This window comes from Saccopteryx bilineata, chromosome 2 (genome assembly GCF_036850765.1).
Source record: "Saccopteryx bilineata isolate mSacBil1 chromosome 2, mSacBil1_pri_phased_curated, whole genome shotgun sequence".
Taxonomy (NCBI): Eukaryota; Metazoa; Chordata; class Mammalia; order Chiroptera; family Emballonuridae; genus Saccopteryx; species Saccopteryx bilineata.
The window spans coordinates 322,294,583-322,312,677 of record NC_089491.1 but is presented as its reverse complement, the minus strand read 5'-3'; the positions used below and the strand labels follow the sequence as shown (position 1 = coordinate 322,312,677).

At 39.7% G+C, this 18,095-nt stretch overlaps 1 protein-coding gene across 1 annotated transcript in view; it reads right to left on the bottom strand.

The window, feature by feature from the left end:
* Positions 1-267: 267 nt before the first annotated feature.
* The window catches only part of TES (testin LIM domain protein), a 51,274-nt gene continuing 33,446 nt past the window's right edge, over positions 268-18,095 (bottom strand). The window contains exons 3-7 of the mRNA XM_066262153.1: positions 11,887-12,139; positions 9,990-10,325; positions 8,858-9,073; positions 8,068-8,226; positions 268-1,480 (exon numbers count right to left, since the gene is read on the bottom strand). Coding sequence (XP_066118250.1) covers positions 1,292-1,480; positions 8,068-8,226; positions 8,858-9,073; positions 9,990-10,325; positions 11,887-12,139 — 1,153 coding nt within the window. The 3' untranslated portion in view covers positions 268-1,291. The remainder of the gene's footprint in view (positions 1,481-8,067; positions 8,227-8,857; positions 9,074-9,989; positions 10,326-11,886; positions 12,140-18,095) is intronic.

Here is an 18,095-nt window from a genome sequence, read left to right as displayed (position 1 = left end):
TTTGCCCAACCTTCAATTAAAAAGACACTACTTATCTTTCTAAAACACTCCCATATAACTTAAAAACTAACAAAAAGACCTTGATTTAGTTTCACAAAACGTATCCCTTTATTATAAATGAATAGCCTAGTTTCTATTCTGTTTTGTCAGAAGCAGCCGGCTGGGTAATTTTTAATCCTTGGAGACAGCGCCCCCTGCTGTAACAAGTACTTAATAGCAGAAGAGTTGTTTTGCTCTGCAATGAACATAATATAAATAAAGGTACAATTGTTAAACTGAAAGATTTTATTTTGAATAATACACGTATCATTAATTTCACTTAATTTTAATAGTGCATAGTGTATGTAAGTATATGGGGGAAAATAAACATTAGTAATACCTAAGCATGGAAGTATATGAGTGAAGAAGATATTTGATACACTTACGAACAGGCTGAGAAACATCAGGAAAGACTAAAAACCATGCAAAACATATATCCAGCTCACGGCAGGCAAGTGCAGTCAGTAAATTACAGTCTCTTGGTTATAAAAAGTATACATGTTCTTTGGGTTGAAAATATAATATAAATGAGTGGCGTGGCCTTTAAGTCCACGCGGAAAATTCCCTATAGAAGTAAAAAGTGTGGATGCCACATGTGACGACAAAATATTCAAGGCCACATATGGAGGTCACCAGCTTACAAAGAGGTGGGGGAAATTTTTGTTTTTAAAAAAGAGATGCAATAAAGCCACCTCTGCCTAAATTAGGAAGCAGCAGATGTCTCGATATTGAAATGATAACAGCTCTCCACACTGCTGCACATCCACTTCCTGTCAGAAGAATCCACTGTGCATCAGGACAGAGCTCAGCGAATATGATGAGGCGATGACTGCAGAGCTTCGGCGTTAGGGCAAGTTTAATTTCCTTCCCATTGTACATTAGCAGGAAACACGAATGCAGGGCTAAAAATGCTCATCTCCATTCAGCACACTCACTTTCAAGTGTTTCACACACAGGGGATGGGAATATAAAGATTAATCAGACCCAAACTTCCAACTCCAAAGATTTTGCATCTGGAAAGCTAAATAAAGATAACCTTCCCCACCATTTTAAAATCAAGTGCATAAAGCAGGTTTTAAATGTTGAGATGGAAAAAAAATGGTAAGGGAAAAACAAAAAAGAAAGATACTTAAAATCTTCTGATTTCCTTTATAGTTTGGTTTTTTGAGTTAATTTTTCCAAATTGCACGGGACAGTAGAAATGCGGACCACGCTGGATTACTATGGCTCAGTACTGCTTGCTGCTCTCCTCCTAAGACATCATCTTCTTACACTCCACCGAACAGAAGACCATGCCTTCCACAGGCATGAACTTCTGCCCAATGAGACACTTGCTACAGCAGGAGCACAGAAAGCACTCCGTGGACGCATGCCAGCTGAAGCTGTTGTAGGTCACCCGCTGCACTTCCGGATCAATGGCATTGTGGCATCCTTGACATACCTGTTATGTTAATGATACAAATAGGAGAATGAGCATGACCTTCCAGTTAATCTTTTTAGCCAACAACTGTTAATGGGATCTACATGCTGAGCATTGTGAGAAATAACAGCTGATGGTGAAGCAGGTGATTTTACGCTTGTAAAATGTTCCCAACGTATTCAAGGCAGGGTCTGGATGGCAAGTTCCAAAGTGGTGTACAGTGGTACCTTGAGATACGAACAGACCAACATACAAATTTCTTTTTTTTAAATATGAGCTGCAACTTGGTCCGTATTTTTGTTTGAGATCCAAGCGAAATTCCAAAATTGTGATTCCGAGTTGTGATTCGGGAAGCTGCCGTTAGTTGGCACATGGGTCCAGTATTGGCAATTTGATATACAAGTTGACTAACGAGCTCAGTTACAGAACGAATTAGATTCGTATCTCAAGGTACCACTGTATTTGGTTTTGGAGTATTCTAACAAATTGTACATCAATGATAACATAAAAGTTTTTCATTTTTCCTACAACACCAAATTCTAGGGAGGATGTGGGACAATACGAATGCTGTCACTGACAGTGGGAATGCAAAGTGATGCAGTTTGGAAGAGTTTGGCAGTTTCTTACAAAACCAAACACACTCTTGTCACACAACCCAGTAATTGTGTCCTTGGTATTTATTCAAAGAAGTTGATAACTTATGTTTACTCAAAATCCTGTACCTGGAATGTTGCCTTATTCTTAATTGCCAAAACTTGGAAGCAATATATTTTTCCTTCACATCTGAGTGGATAAACTGTGCTACATCCACACAATGAAATATTATTCAGTGCTAAAAAGAAATGAGCTATTGAGTCATAAAAAGACATAAAGGAAACATAAATGCAGATTACTAAGTGAAAGAAACCCATATGGAAAGGCTACACCTTTATGATTCCATCTATAGTTTCCTAGCAAAGGGAAAAGTATGGCTGCAATTCAAAGACCTGTGGTTGCCAGGGTGAGGCATGTGGCAGGGAGCGGGGGATAGAGACAGGAAGGTGTTCAGGGCAGTGAAAACACCCCATGACAGTACAAGAGGGTGTGTGTGTGTGTGTGTGTGTGTGTGTGTGTGTAGTGAAAACACCTCATGACAGTACAAGGGTGTGTGTGTGTGTGTGTGTGTGTGTAGTGAAAACACCCCATGACAGTACAAGGGTGTGTGTGTGTGTGTGTATTTGTCCATTCTATACATTGTCCAAATGTGTGTGTGTGTGTGTTATTTGTCCATTCTATACATTGTCCAAACCCACAGGAGGTACAGCAGCAAGAGTGAATGCTAAGGTAAATACGGGCTCTGTGTGTCGGTGCAGGTTCGTCCTTGGTTAAAATAAAAAGGGCCATTCCATTCTGATGAGTAATGTTGATAATGGGTGCACATGTGAGGATAACAGGTACGTGGGAGAGTGTGATCTTCCTTTCAATTTCGTTGTAAACCTTAAAACTGCTTTTTAAAAAGTCTTAGTAGAAGACTTTTCTGCCCTCATTAAAGCTTTGAAGTAGTAATTTTAACAGTACTACTCATGACACATGACATTAAGAGCACTAATTTCTAGACAGTAGTAAATGAAAATCATGTTCAAAGTAATTAAGGACTTCATTAAAAAGTGTTTGAGATTAATGTTTGCATTAAATATATAACTTGTAGTTAATTGGCTTCTGTTCTGTCATACGTCATAATTTATGTATAATCTAATATTACAGAATATTAGTAATTATATCCCCTGTACCAGTTTTGTTTTGTTTTCATTTTTTGTGACAGAGACAAAAAGAGAGACAGGGAGGAGAGATAGGGACAGAAAGACAGGAAGGGAGAGATGAGAAGCATAAATCTTTTGTTGCAGCTCCTTAGTTGTTCATTGATTGCTTTCTCATATATGCCTTGACCAAGGGGCTAGAGCAGAGTGAGTGACCCCTTGCTCAAGCCAGAGACCTTGGGCTTCAAGCCAGCAACCTTTGGGCTCAAGCCAGTGACCATGGTTCATGTCTAGGATCCCATCCTCAAGCCAGAGACCCCACGCTCAAGCTGGTGAGCCCACACTCAAGCTGGCGACCTAGGGGTTTTGAACCTGGGTCCTCTGCATCACAGTCCAATGCTCTAACCACTGCGCCACCCCCTGGTCAGGCTTTTAACTGCCTGTCTGTGGACTGGTCCAACAGTTAGTTCGTCCTGGTCTGGAAAAGAGTTAACCACCCAGATACTGTATGAAGATTAAAGACCCAATGATCTTAGTCAAATTTCCCTATGCTCAAAGTGATTTCTGCCTTAGTGGTCCCTGAATAATTCTATTTTCACCGGTCCCCAAGTGTAAAAAGGTTGTAAACCACTGCCCTGTACTATTTTAGTGTGTATGTATGTTACACAAATATATATATATGATGTCCATACATCCAAACCCACAAACACACATAATTTTCTTCTTTAGCTGAATATGTATGTAAAGAAAATAAATAAATTACCCTCCTTACACCAGAAGGCAAACTACACAGCTGAGACCTCCAAAACTGTTCATATGCCTTCTTGTTTGTTCATGTCCTGAATATGACTCCAGTTTTTGTTTTAAATATTTTATAACAAGTGAAGAAACCAACAAGACTGTGCAGTATTACATGAAAGTGAATCCTCGGCACTCTCGGTTTCTTCATATGGTTGTCAGGAATTCCTGAGAGGAGGGGTGGGTGGGTGGAGAAGGGCCATCTAGCCTGAGCCTCCTTACTTGAAAAGACCTGACACGTGACCGCTGCTCCGCCCATGGATGGCTCAGGGCATGAAATGAGGCCTTGGTACAGATGCCCGTTCCAGGCCTGCAACGCACTTCCCACACCTTGTTTAGAGCAGTGGTAGTCAAACTGGTCCCTCCCACCCACTAGTGGGTGTTCAAGCTTTCATGGTAGCAGAGCAACCAAAGTATAAATAAAAAGATAGATTTAACTACAGCAAATTGTTTTATAAAGATTTATTCTGTCAAACTTAGCAAAAATCTGACATAAAGTACTTAGTAATTATTAGTATTATGCTTTAACTTGCTGTAACTCTGCTTTATAAATTTTATAAAGTAAAGTTACTTCCCTACTTTATAAATCATCATTACTGTGGAACCGGTGGGTGGTTAGAAAATTTTACTACTAACAGAGATACAAATGTGGGCGGTAGGTATAAAAAGGTTGACTACCCCTGGCTTAGAGCTTTCAATTACAGAGATTATAGCTGCTTAATTCACACATTACGTCGACCCAGTCTTCCCTGAGAAGGGAGAGTCTCTCTCTGCATAATCAATGCAGTAGTGTGAATATAACAAAAATGAATGTTGTAATTAGAACCACCCTCCTATTTTATAGCTGTACTATGCTTTTGTATATATTCATTTTCATAGCTTTTTAACTCATTTAGAATGTTCTCCTTTGTGGTTTTCTATATTTTATATTAATTTTCATTACTTTTACACTTATTTATGTAAGATAGAAGTACTTCACACTCATTTTTTTATTCTCTTGCTTTTAGACCATGAACTATGGTCTTTATCTCAGGCTTCTAGTATTTGTGGAACTTTTTAATGATCTTTTAAAACACACATTTTAATCTGCAGTTTATAAAAGAGATCACTACTATTCAACTATACATAAAATTAATTACTTAAAGTATAACTAAGGGATACACTGAATTTAGGCTTTATGGCTTCATAAAATTTAACTGTACTAATAATTTGATTGACATTCAGCCCAAGGTCTGATTTATATTGATGGTAATTCCCTAATCCTTCCTAACCCTGGGAGCAGCCCAGCCCTCACCGTGAGTTTGGGTACCACAGAATCCTGAAAGGAGATGATGTGTTTCCTGTGTTCTAAAACCACAAATATTTCAGAATTCTTATTTCCTTCAAGCACTCCTACCACTTTTATTTATATACACAGTGTAAAACAGCTAATGGCAGTGCTGTGAAGAGCTCTCTGGCAGCAGGTGAAACCTGGCAGGGGTGAATTCCAGAGGTGGTCATTTCATCCGGAAACACAGAGACAGAGCATTTCCCATTATCTGCCTGATGGGTTATTTTTCCTTAGAAATGCCTTATTTTGAGTGGAGTTCTTGGATTTAGGTTAAAAATACTTTGTATCTCTCTCCTGTATATAAAAAACTAAAATATCGAAGTAAATCAATGCCCTAAACTAGATCAGCATCTTCAGAATTGTGTGTCATTTATCGTGCTGCATGCTTTCTTTGCTGTCAGCTGGAATTTGTTTAGGTGATGGTATGTTCATTTTGATGTCAGGAAAGGACAATAATATATCTTACAGACGAGTAAACCTTTAAAAGAAATCACACATTATAAAGCAAAATAATTTAGAGATTATCTGTTTTTTAAAAATCGTAACTGTGGTTATAATCCTCCCCACTGATCTGATACAATGTAATGGAGGGAAACTTGTAGGAGATTAAGAAAGCTTCATTATTTACTGACCATCTACTGTGTTGTTCTAGTGTTTTAAACAGAGTAGGAAACAAAGCAGACAAAATCTTCTGTCCTTGCCGAGTTTGCATTCTAGTCCTGAGACCAAGATCACACACCCTGCAACAGCACACACACTGTGATGGCCCTCTGCTGCAGAGAAACTGTTGCAACAATATTCAGAGAAGCAGTTTTCTGACTAAATTATGTATCGGGTCACATGGTGATTCAGCATCTTTCTTCCATGTTGATGCCAAAACAAAGATAAATCTCATAGCACAAGTCCGTCACTGAAATGTTTCCCAGGCACAGACAGGAAGGATATGGAAATTGAAATGCAAGCTCTATCCTCCAGCTGCTTACTATCTAGTGGAGACACAGATGAGTGACATTAACAATCACACACCGGGAACAGAGGCATCCAGTCTAGCCAGGGAGGAAGGGTGGAGCTTGGGGCAGGGAACTGGGAAAGGTGTTCTGAAAAATATGTAGCCTAAACTGAGTCTGGAGGGATGTGTAGGCAGGCAGGTGAAACAGGAACAGGAGAGTGTATCACACAAAGGAGGAAGTGTGAGCAGAAGACAAAGAACAGTTTATAAACTAGAAAATACTGGTAACTTGTGGGTTGGAAAACTAGTAGAAGCGACTAGACAGGCAAGTGTTTATAAGCAAATGTTTAAGAACCAGATGTGCATTTTGAAAGAACATCTTCCATCATTATGGAAGGTAGCTTTGAACAAGATCAAGAATGGACGTGGGAGCCCTGGCTGGTTGGCTCAGTGGTAGAGCGTCGGCCTGGCATGCAGGAGTCCCGGGTTCAATTCCCAGCCAGGGCCCACAGGAGAAGCACCCATCTGCTTCTCCACCCCTCCCCCTCTCCTTCCTCTCTGTCTCTCTCTTCCCCTCCCGCAGCCAAGGCTCCATTGGAGCAAAATTGGCCCGGGTGCTGAGGATGGCTCTGTGGCCTCTGCCTCAGGCGCTAGAATGGCTCTGGTTGCAACAGAGCGAAGCCCCAGATGGGCAGAGCATCACCCACCAGCATGCCAGGTGGATCCTGGTTGGGCACATGCAGGAGTCTGTCTGACTGCCTCCCCGTTTCCAACTTCAGAAAAATACAAAACAAAAGAATGGATGTGGGGAGACCAAATTTGAGGCCACTGCAATAATCCAAATAGCAAAAAAATTAAGGTCTGAAGTAGAGTAGCTATAAATGTGAGGATCTGAGATATACTGATGAGGCAGAGTTGATAAAAAAAAATAACTAATTCTATCTGGGGACAATGGGAAAAGGTTGAAAATTGGCATTGACAGAAAAACTTATCTCATTTTCATAGTACCATATTCCTAGAGCTGTATAAATATGTCACTTTACTTCTTAGCCAGAGTCTCCTCTACTTGACGGGATCTTCAGCTAGTGTGTATTTTTTTGTGTATGAAGAATTAAATGTCTATCCTTTAATATCCTCTGGCTTAGATTGACCATGGGTACCCAACTTTTTAAATTTACTAAATTATCTCTTGGTCATCATGCAATAGCAGCTCTTTATAAGTAGTGTAGATCCAAGAAACAAATATATTCTCACACTGAATACTTCAATGTCTGGCCCATGCAAATAAATCATTAAGATTTACATAGGTAAATAGTAAATTATTTACATTTACCATATCCAAACCAAAATTTGCAGGTCAAATTTTGTTACACTAAATCAATCCATGAGCATTTAATAAATAGTCACTGTATATAGCCTCCAAGCAGCAAAAAACAAAGTGCTAGTGGATGGTCTAGGAACGTGGACAGAAATCATACACAGCAACATAGAGCTAAGAATGTGAATGGCCCCTAGAATCTGTAATTTAAATGCAATCTGTATGATCAGAATCAATCACTTAATCTCATTCCCATTAAGAACTATTTTTTACATGAGGATTTGATAATCAGCAGCATTTATAATCTACAGTGTTAACTGCACTCAACACATGCACTGCTTTTGAATTATCTGTGATGGGAATCTCGTTTCCTGTTTGAGTAAGCACTGTCTATTTCTCACTTGTGAGAGGCTTAAGTAAAGGCATGAAGTCAGTGGATAACAGGGCGAGTGGTGGCGTCCCCAGAGCGTGCCTTACCACGGCATGATTCTTCACATAGCATGGCTTGCACACGGGCTTGTCGCTGACCATCACATAGATTTCCCCAGCGAGGATGTTGTCACAGTCGAAGCAGCAGAAGTGTTTCAGGTGCCAGTTCTGGTTTTCTGCCTGGGTATACTCATTGCTGAATATCAGCTGGGAAGGGGGTAAAAATAAAGATGAATCATGTATTTTTGCTACAAAAAACAAAGCTGGTCGCCTGACCTGTGGTGGCGCAGTGGATAAAGCGTGGACCTGGAAATGCTGAGGTTGCCGGTTCAAAACCCTGGGCTTGCCTGGTCAAGGCACATATGGGAGTTGATGCTTCCAGCTCCTCCCCCCTTCTCTCTCTCTCTGTCTCTCTCCTCTCTCTCTCTCTCTGTCTTTCCCTTTCCTCTCTAAAATGAATAAATAAAAAATTAAAAAAAAAAAGAAAAAAAAAAGAAAAAACAAAGCTGGGTTCTTTAGACAATAAGGGATTTAGATCCACAAGTATATTAACTTACTTTCTTGTCTGAAAATAACCTAAAGTTTAAATTTAGGTTTTCATTTTTAGTCCAAATCAATCTTTTATATTTCTGGACAACCTTTCCTTAGTCAACATGATTAACATAAAACTCAGAATGACTAAAACTAAGTATTTTTCATTATTTACCTCCTTGGATGTAAATAATAAAGCAAGTGATCTTGGCTAATTCATGCTGCCTCCTGAAGGCAGCCTTAGGAGGTCAGGGACCATATGTGGGCACAGAGACGCGCCTGCGCGCGGGGACCCCAGAGAACACACCTCGTCACAGCCCGCACACCGGGGTTTCTCACTGTCGCAGTAATGTCTGCCGCAGTACAGCTTTCCGCTCTTCCAGAAATAAATCATGTCAACAAGGAGTTCGCGGCAGGTGCTGCACATGAAGCAAGCGGGGTGCCACAGCTTGTCGTAGCCAGCCCTTTCCGCGTAGACGGCGGGGTCTCCTTCCTTCATACTCTGTTTGCAGCAGTAGCAGGACTGAAAGGGAATCCACCCCAAACAACCTTGTCACCAGCAGGCTGGCATGTCTCATCATCAGCTTTAGTAGAAATGCAGGGAAACGACTTTCAAGAGAACTTGTTTCTCCTGAACTGAGTAGCGTGTCTGTGAGGAGTTAAGTGATCAGGGCTCCTGGGGAGCAGTCTCTCGGCTCTCCAGCTGCTGAGACCCATCCCTGCACGGTGTACAACCGAGCACTGCTTCCTGCGTTCAAGTCACTATAGAAAAGGTGTATAGTAATTTTCACCGACACTTTAAGTGGGTCTCTAAAAATGATTACCTTAGAGCTTATTAGTCCCTTTAAAAAGAAGTTTTTAAAAAGGACTAATAAGCCTTATTGGTTGGCGTGTTGATAGAATCTAGGAGAAATATGTTACATTAAGTTAGGTCTCACATTTTTTGTTCACCTGTGTCACTTTTTTTTCAAGCCATGAAATATGACTTCAATTTTCCTCCCCAGGAGAGATTTTAAAAAATATGATTGAACGTGTATCTGCATAAATTTAGGTATGAATTTTAGCTACAATGACACAAGGAAAACTGAGTTAAGCTAACCGTGTATAATATTTATTTAAGGGAGAGCTAAACAACACGAAAATTATGTTTAGAAACAGAGCCTAGATTAATGTGCTGTATGCCAGCATGACACCAGTGCTAACTAAGATTACCTAACACTCACAATTATCCTTGGCAACAAGGGATCAGAAAACCTGGCTTTAAGCAGAGGTGTCAAACAAGATGATTGTCCAAAATCAGCATAAACTGAATTTTAATTCAATTTATTTCCCTCACCTACGCCTTTCTGGAAACAGAATGGCCTCCAAAAAGGTTTCAAGAAAGGGAAAGAAGTTGTAAACCACACATCTGGGGCCAGCGGTGTGACCCCTCTACTCACATACTGCGTCCTTCCGAGTTCGGCTGCCCTATCCTCCAAGGTCCCCACAGCGGCCGCGGTGCCTTGGTCCCCGCCGGGGGCGTGCATTCTGTTGGGGCCTTGCGTGACCATCTCCCGGGGAAGTTTGACATCGCCCACTCCCAGAGCCTCGCTCTTGTATTTCTTCACAAACTGCTCCATCTCCTTCACCTCTTTGGGAGACAACTCGTGGCACTTGGATGGGTCTTGGTCGTGCGCGGGGAGCTGCTTTGCCAGCTGCTTCTTCCGGTACTGGGCGCCCTCGGAGCCCGCCACAGGCTGCTTGGCCTTGGGCAACAGCTGCATGTACTGGCGGGCCTGCAGGTTGGACAGGAGCGGTCACCGCGCGCGCCCCCTGCAGGCCAACCACTGTATAGCACGCGTCAGGAGCAACCCACTCAGCAAAGGAGCTGGTTTTATCTATTACCGACAAATTATCTTCATCACCTAGATATCTTGAGATATTGACATATTAAAAATGGTACACCAAATAGATTTAGTTCAGTAAAAATAAATACACTTTCCCTATGAAATTTAAAGCTTTTTTTCTTCAATTTATCAAGATTTAGGTTTTTATGCTAAACATACAAAGGTGAAATTGTTAGAGAACACAAAATTTAGGCAGCATGTTTAAGAATGGCCTCTAGATAAGCAGCATTTTTAAAGAATGTCATCACAAGACTGACTCTAATGATTTAACTAACCTTAAAAGATTCCCACATGGCTCATCTAGTTATAATAGGAATGTCACACAAAATAACTTTTGCCTTACATAGTAAAATAAATAATGACAGAAAATTTATTCTTTATATATTATTTACTATCTTAAAAGAAATATTCTTAAAAGGTAAAAGAGTCACTAGAGAGCCCTGGCTGGTTAGTTCAGTGGTAGAGCATCAGCCCGGTGTGTGGAAGTCCCAGGTTCAATTCCTGGCCAGGGCACACAGGAGAAGTGCCCATCTGTATCTCTACCCTTTCTCCTCTCCTTTCTCTCTATCTCTCTCTTCCCCTCCCACAGACAAGGTTCCACTGGAGCAAAGCTGGCCCAGGCACTGAGGATGGCTCCATGGCCTCAGCCTCAGGCACTAGAATGACTCCAGTTGCAATGGAGGAACGCCCCAGATGGGCAGAGCATTGCTCCCTAGTGGGCGTGCCAGGTGGATCCTGGTCAGGCACATGCAAGAGTCTCTGCCTCCCCGCTTTTCAATTCAGAAAAATACAAAAAACAAAACAAAACAAAAAGTCACTAGATTTGTACAAAATATCTACTTTCCATCTAGTTAAGGATTTCAGACCATTCCTTCAAAAAAAGTAAACAGCCCTGGCCAGTTGGCTCAGTGGTAGAGCGTCGGCCTGGTGTGCAGAAGTCCCAGGTTCGATTCCCAGCCAGGGCACACAGGAGAAGCACCCATCTGCTTCTCCAACCTTGCACCTCTCCTTCCTCTCTGTCTCTCTCTTCCCCTCCTGCAGCCAAGGCTCCATTGGAGCAAAGTTGGCCCGGGTGCTGAGGATGGCTCTGTGGCCTCAGCCTCAGGCGCTAGAGTGGCTCTGGTTGCAACAGAGCAACACCCCAAATGGGCAGAGCATCATCCCCTGGTGGGCATGCCAGGTGGATCCAGGTCAGGCGCATGCGGGAGTCTGTCTTGACTGCCTCCCTGTTTCCAACTTCAGAAAAAAAAAAAGAAAAAAAAAGTAAATATATTTTATAGTCAGGAAAATTCTATGAGATATCTAATCTTACTTTCAAAAGACTGGATAGGAATTGAAAGTCAAAGTAGTCATGGGAACCCCAGAAAAATAACAGACCTGAGGTTGATCAGGAAACTAAAGGAACTGCCCTAAGGAGCTCTGGAGTTTTAACAAAGGGACTCCCATTTACCAATGCCTGGTTCTGCACAGGAGGGGCCCATTCGTAGGTAACCGTATTGATGGAGACATCCTTCTTGGCAGCAACTGGATTGGTCAGTATCATAACATTGCGTTTATACATGGGAATTCCATCTGATTTTAGCTTTGCGATCAGGGTGGTGTACTTGGTGTCTTCAAAAAGTTTCCCCACTTTTCGATCCTCTTCATTGCTCAATAGGACATCATGTTCTTCTTGGCCGCATTTGCAGTTACGACATATTTTTCTATAATTTTGGAGAAAAGTAGGCAATGATTCATTACACCTAATCAATAATAATGTGCATACATTTTATAATTCATAAAATAACACATATTCCACGTAATAGTAAGCAAAGAAAAAAAATTTTTTTGTGGGAGAAATAGTATGTATTCATAAATTTAAGTAAGGAAACAAAAATGTACATTTACTTTTTAAGACTTAAAAAATTAAGTTTTGATTTAAAAATGCATGCTCAAGGGGGGCCTTCTTAGAGTAATCCTATCTAGTATTCTTTGTTCTCTCAAATAAATGAATGAATGAGGTGAATGAATAAGTACAACCAGTAAAAAAACTATCACAGCAAGTGGTTTCATATTACTTTTGTATAATCACATTTCATAACCGTTATTCAAGGTGTTTTTGTTGTTGCATTTTTAAAGTAAGAGAGAGGAAAACTGATATAACAACTTTTCTTATGAAGAACCATAATCCTACATTTAGGCTTCCCTTTCTTGTCTCCTTTCCAATTTCCTTTCCTTTCCTTTCCTATTTTCCATTGTCTATTTCTTTCCTCCTTTCTCTGCTCCCTTCTTTTATTTCTCTCAACCCTTAGTGATCACCTACCATGTGCTGCATTATGTATAACAAGAGATAAATAAAAGTTTCTGCTCTTCTTATAGTTGAAGTAGACCACCAGCTCCCCCAATCTGGCATAGCACATAGTCACATATTTATTCATGCACATATGAGCGTCCATGTGCCTATAATTACATTTGTGACAGAGAAGAAAAGTACAGGACACCTTGAGAAGGTATAATCTTGACTTGAAAATGATGAGGAAAGAACTCTAAAACATCACTCCATAAGAAAGTGATGTTTAGGTGGAGATTTTAAGGATGTGGAAAATATAGGTGTGACTGCATATGTGTGTGTACATTGAGGAAGGGGAAAAGAGAAGAAAAGCCTCTGAACCTTCCGGCTAGAAAGAATATTTAGTGGTCCTACAATACATTAGGAAGGGATTGTGCCTTTGGGTTCCATGATCAGAGAAGGCTGGTATGACAGTAGTGAAGTGAGAAATGGGGCAGTGACAAGGATAGGAGGCAGCCAGGAGGCTATGCAGACTTGTCTGACAATTTAAGGAACCTGGCCTTCATTGTAACAGCTGTCAGGAGGCACTAAAGGCTTTTAGGTAACGGAATTAGATTATTAGATCTATCATTTTCAAAAACTGTAATACCTGCCATGTGGGGAGAAGATGGGGATACACATTATTGGAAGTAGGAAGACCAGTTAACATGTCAATGGTGCATTGAGTTTGCAGTGGCATGATTCTAGGCAGCAAGGATGCTACTGCTACTTCACAAGTGTAGTGAATTTGTTGTGGTCCAGGTAAGATGTACTAGAGTTTGGACTAGAGTATTTGACAGTAGAAATATAATTAAAAGAACAAACTTAAGATATCTTTGAATGTAAAACTGACTAAATTTTGTGACTAATTTGGATGTAGTGATGGTGAAAGAAAGGCCTAGTTTGTCAAAAATTGATGAGGTCATAAAATGAATCCAGGTTTCTGAAATGAATAAGTTGCTAGGAGAAATATAATTTATTCAGATAGTAAATGCAAAAGAAGAGATCTGTGATTTGGGAAAGCAAGAGGGTGATGAAAGAACTCCAAAACTGAATTATTGTTAATTTTGAGATGCCTAAGAGACTGGGTAAAGGTCTCAAATAGATAGTAGGCTACATAAATCTAGTGTTAAAAACTAGCCTGGTAGAAAATATAAACTCAAGAGCCAGGGAATGATACATATGCACGATGAGTTGAACAGACCACCTTCACTTTCCAGGGAAGAGTGGAGGGAAAAGCTAGGGCACAGGGAGGAGTCTGGCAGAGGGCAGAAGCTGGAAAAGGTGACAAGGAAACTGGAAGTAAGAGACTGGTGCTAAAAAATAAACTAGATGCCCAAGGGAACAACAGCATATAAATCACAGGGAATCAGAGAGTTTTATCATCATTCTCATATCCTTCATTATCAGGAAGATAGTAAAGACAACAGATTAGCATTAGATGTTAAGTATGTGTGTTAAAATATCTAGATTACTAAAGAGAGAAATACTGGTTATAGTTTCTAAACTGACAGAGAAAATAAAATAGATACGTAAAATGCAGTTAGTCAATAAGGAGTTAAATAGGAAATCAGGACATGTAGAAAGCACTAATTAAGATGGTTGTTATAATCCAACTATATCAGTAGTCACAATAAATAGACTCAACTCTCCAGTTAAAAGCTAATGGTTTTCAATGGATAATACAACAAAATTAAACTATATGCTATTGTGAAAGATAGTTAAAATTTAAGGACACAAAATGAATGCAAGTTTAAAGATGCAAAAATATAATACAGGCAGTCTGACCAGGCGATGGCGCAGTGGATAGAGCATCGGACTGGGATGTGGAGGACCCAGTTTCAAGACCCCAAGGTCGCCAGCTTGAGCAAAAGCTTACCAGCTTGGACCCAAGGCCGCTGGCTCGAGCAAGGGGTTACTCGGTCTGATGTAGCCCCATGGTCAAGGCATATATGAGAAAGCAATCAATGAATAACTAAGGTATTGCAATGAAAAACTAATGATTGATGCTTCTCATCGTTCTCTGTTCCTGTCTGTCTGTCCCTATCTACCCTTCTCTCTGACTCTGTCTCTGTAAAAAAAAGAAAAAAGAAAAAAAATATATGTATATGTATATGGTCTACCGGAAAGTTCTGTCCATTTTTGGAATAAAATACAAATTTTTCTTACCGTCAATAAACTTTATTAAATAATATAATTGCCATTATTATTGATATTTTGCCAGCGTGAGGGCAATTTGTATATCCCATTCTTTGAACAATGTTTTATCCTTTGATGTGAAAAATTGATGCTTCTCATCTCTCTCCCTTCCTGTCTGTCTGTCCCTATCTGTCCCTGTTTCTGACTCTGTCAAAAAAACCAAAAAAAAAAACCCTTAATGTTGAAAGAAATAATCACAATAGAAATTAAAACAAAAATATTTTCAGAAAAAACCTTCTTGAAACTTGTAGAACAAATCTAAAGGAATGCTTAGAAGGAAATGTACAGCTTAAATGCTCTAATTAGAAAGAAGCAATGATAATAAGCTACATGTTCAAGTCAAGACAATAGGAAAATGCAAAATAAGTCTAAAATACAAGGAAAAAAGACAAAAATAACAGCAAAACTAATAAAGTAAATGTTAAAGAAGAGAACTTGAAAGAATTTTAAAAACACTTTCTGGGGAAAAAACCCAACAAACAGCATTCATCATACTTAGTACATTCATTTTAGGACCTGAAGAAAACAACCTTGCTATTAGCACTTCATTCATATTGTCCTGTGGGTATTAATCAGAGCATTAAAAAAATTGAGGAAATAGAAGTTACAAGGAGTCATTAGAAAGAAACTATCATTATTCACAGATGCTGTGACTAATCATATCCAACTGCAATGTATTAGCATCAATAAGAATTTAATAAATTTTCTAGATTTAAAATTCATAAAAATTGGATTTCTCTACACCAGAAAGTTAGAACAAACAAAAACTCTTAAATATCTCTGAAAATTTTAAAAAAAAATTATAGATTTTTGTGTTCTGATATTTCTTGAGGTGAGTTTTGCAAACTTGAAGTTATTCGATCTGACTTGTACAGTTCCAGAAGGTGAGAGACAGAAACGGACAGAAACAGAGACACAGATGCAGATATATGGGGGGAGGGGCTGCCTCTCGTGAACACACCTTGGTCAGAATCTTTATTGGGAAAAAAGCTGCTGAAAGTCTGCATACTCCCTGAAAGACTCTTCAGTCCGATTATCTCACACCCTCACCTAGTGGAAATGAGCACACTATTCTGTCACAGTATGTTCTCTTTATTCTCATTCTTTGGTTCACAGAAATATAATTAGTCATAAAATGATCACACTGCTTCTGGAGTGTTTAAAATCATACAATCCTCAGGGGAAAGAGGTGGGATGGGAATTTGGTTCTTAATATAAAGAGATTCTTATGTGGCTGTGAATTATGGTATGCATCATAGTATTATAATTAGTGGAGTGTCTAATTAAAGAATAATGTTACAAGAATATGTGATGAATACCAGGCTTCCTTTGGAATGTTTATCGTGTAGTTCTACAGCTGTATAACATGTATGTACACCACCAAATATGGAGAGTTGGATTTTTAGAAATCCTAAGATAAACAGTAAAAGAGTAAGTGAAATAAAGCTTGCTGGTTTCTAAAGCAGGAACTGTGACAAACTGTGGCATGGTTAAATAAATCATATTTACAAGTGTTTTATATAAAAAGGTATATTTACCAGTGATGGAAGGGCCACCTGTATACTTTCTCTTATTATTTGTCTCGGCCATTATTGGAAGACTTTCACTCTCAGGAATTCTGTCTTCCCTGCCGACCCCCTTCACCTACCCAGCATGCCTCTATTATGCAAGTACAAATCAGATGGACATAGAGCTCCGACAGCAGCAGTGATGAGGGACAAGAAGTAGCTAAAGAAGTCACACTATGCTTCATGATCAGTATTCTGAGTGGAGAAATGCATGATTGATTAGTTCTAGTATGTAAAATCACAAATATATTATAAAGCTCATCTGCATCCTCGCTCTAACAGGTGACCCGCAGGAACAGAACACCCGGCAGGAACGGGACTCAGGAAGGTTAGAAGGGTTTTTCTGGCCGGAGCTGTCATCACTGAAGCCGCTGGAGTGACCACATGACTTCCAGACCTGGACACTAAAGCTTCATGTATGAAATAAAAAGGGACAGCTACAACCTGTTATGCAAGAAAGAAACCTATAAAATGTGAGCCGGGGCCAAGAGCTAAACATTGTGCAAACTTGTGGTATTACTCCTAATCTAGTTTTAAAACTTACTTTAAATCCTTTACAACAGTGTTTTATATTTGAATCTCCCATATTTAAATTGGGAAGTGTTATTTTTAGAAATAAAAGCTATCCAATAAACTTATTAAAAGGAAAACCTTACTGAGGAACTGGGGAAGAAAAGGATACTGTGATCTTAGTGTCCAAAAGGCATGAGAAAGTACAGCATTTACCACATACTTAATTCCTGTCTATATAACTCAGATTTCATCCTTCTTAAGAAAATGAGCCTGACCTGTGGTGGCACAGTGGATAAAGCGTCAACCTGGAAACACTGAGGTTGCTGGTTCAAAACCCTGGCTTGCCTGGTCAAGGCACATATGGGAGTTGATGCTTCCTGCTCCTCCCCCTTCTCTCTCTCTCTTTCTCTTTCTTTCTCCCCCCTCTCTAAAATGAATAAATAAATAAAAATTATAAAAAAAAAAAAAAAAAAAAAAAAAAAAGAAAATGAAGGCGTTTTAAAAGGTGAGTTTATGCCAAATGGAAACAAAGCAGAAACAGGACATGGGAGAGCACAGTGCTCATGCACTAGAGGCTGTCTGTAAGGTTAGTATAGGATCTTTCCTCATATGAGTCACAGATAATTTCTTATTGATTTATGTAAACTTACATAGTACATGTTTATTAAATTCAGTTGAGTTACAATAATTTGAGAGCCGGTTTTCAGTAGCATATGAATCAACTCCCATACTCAAGCACAGTTGCCAAATCTCTGAATCTTCTGAATTGTCCTGTAGAGCAATTCTCTCCAAACTCTCCATGGGATGTTAATAAAAGTTACAGAGGGGAAAAGAGAAGGGTGAGGGGAGATTCAGGATATAGTAGAAAGTAGCCTTTTCTATAACTTTATTCACTTTACAGAGGAGAGAAAGAGAGAGCAAGAGAAAGAGAAGGGGGGAGGAGCAGGAAGCATTAACCCCCATAACTGCCTTGACCAGGCAAGCCCGGGGTTTTGAACTGGTGACCTCAGCATTCCAGATCGACGCTTTATCCAATGTGCCACTGCAGATTAGTTTGTTTGTTTGTTTTTT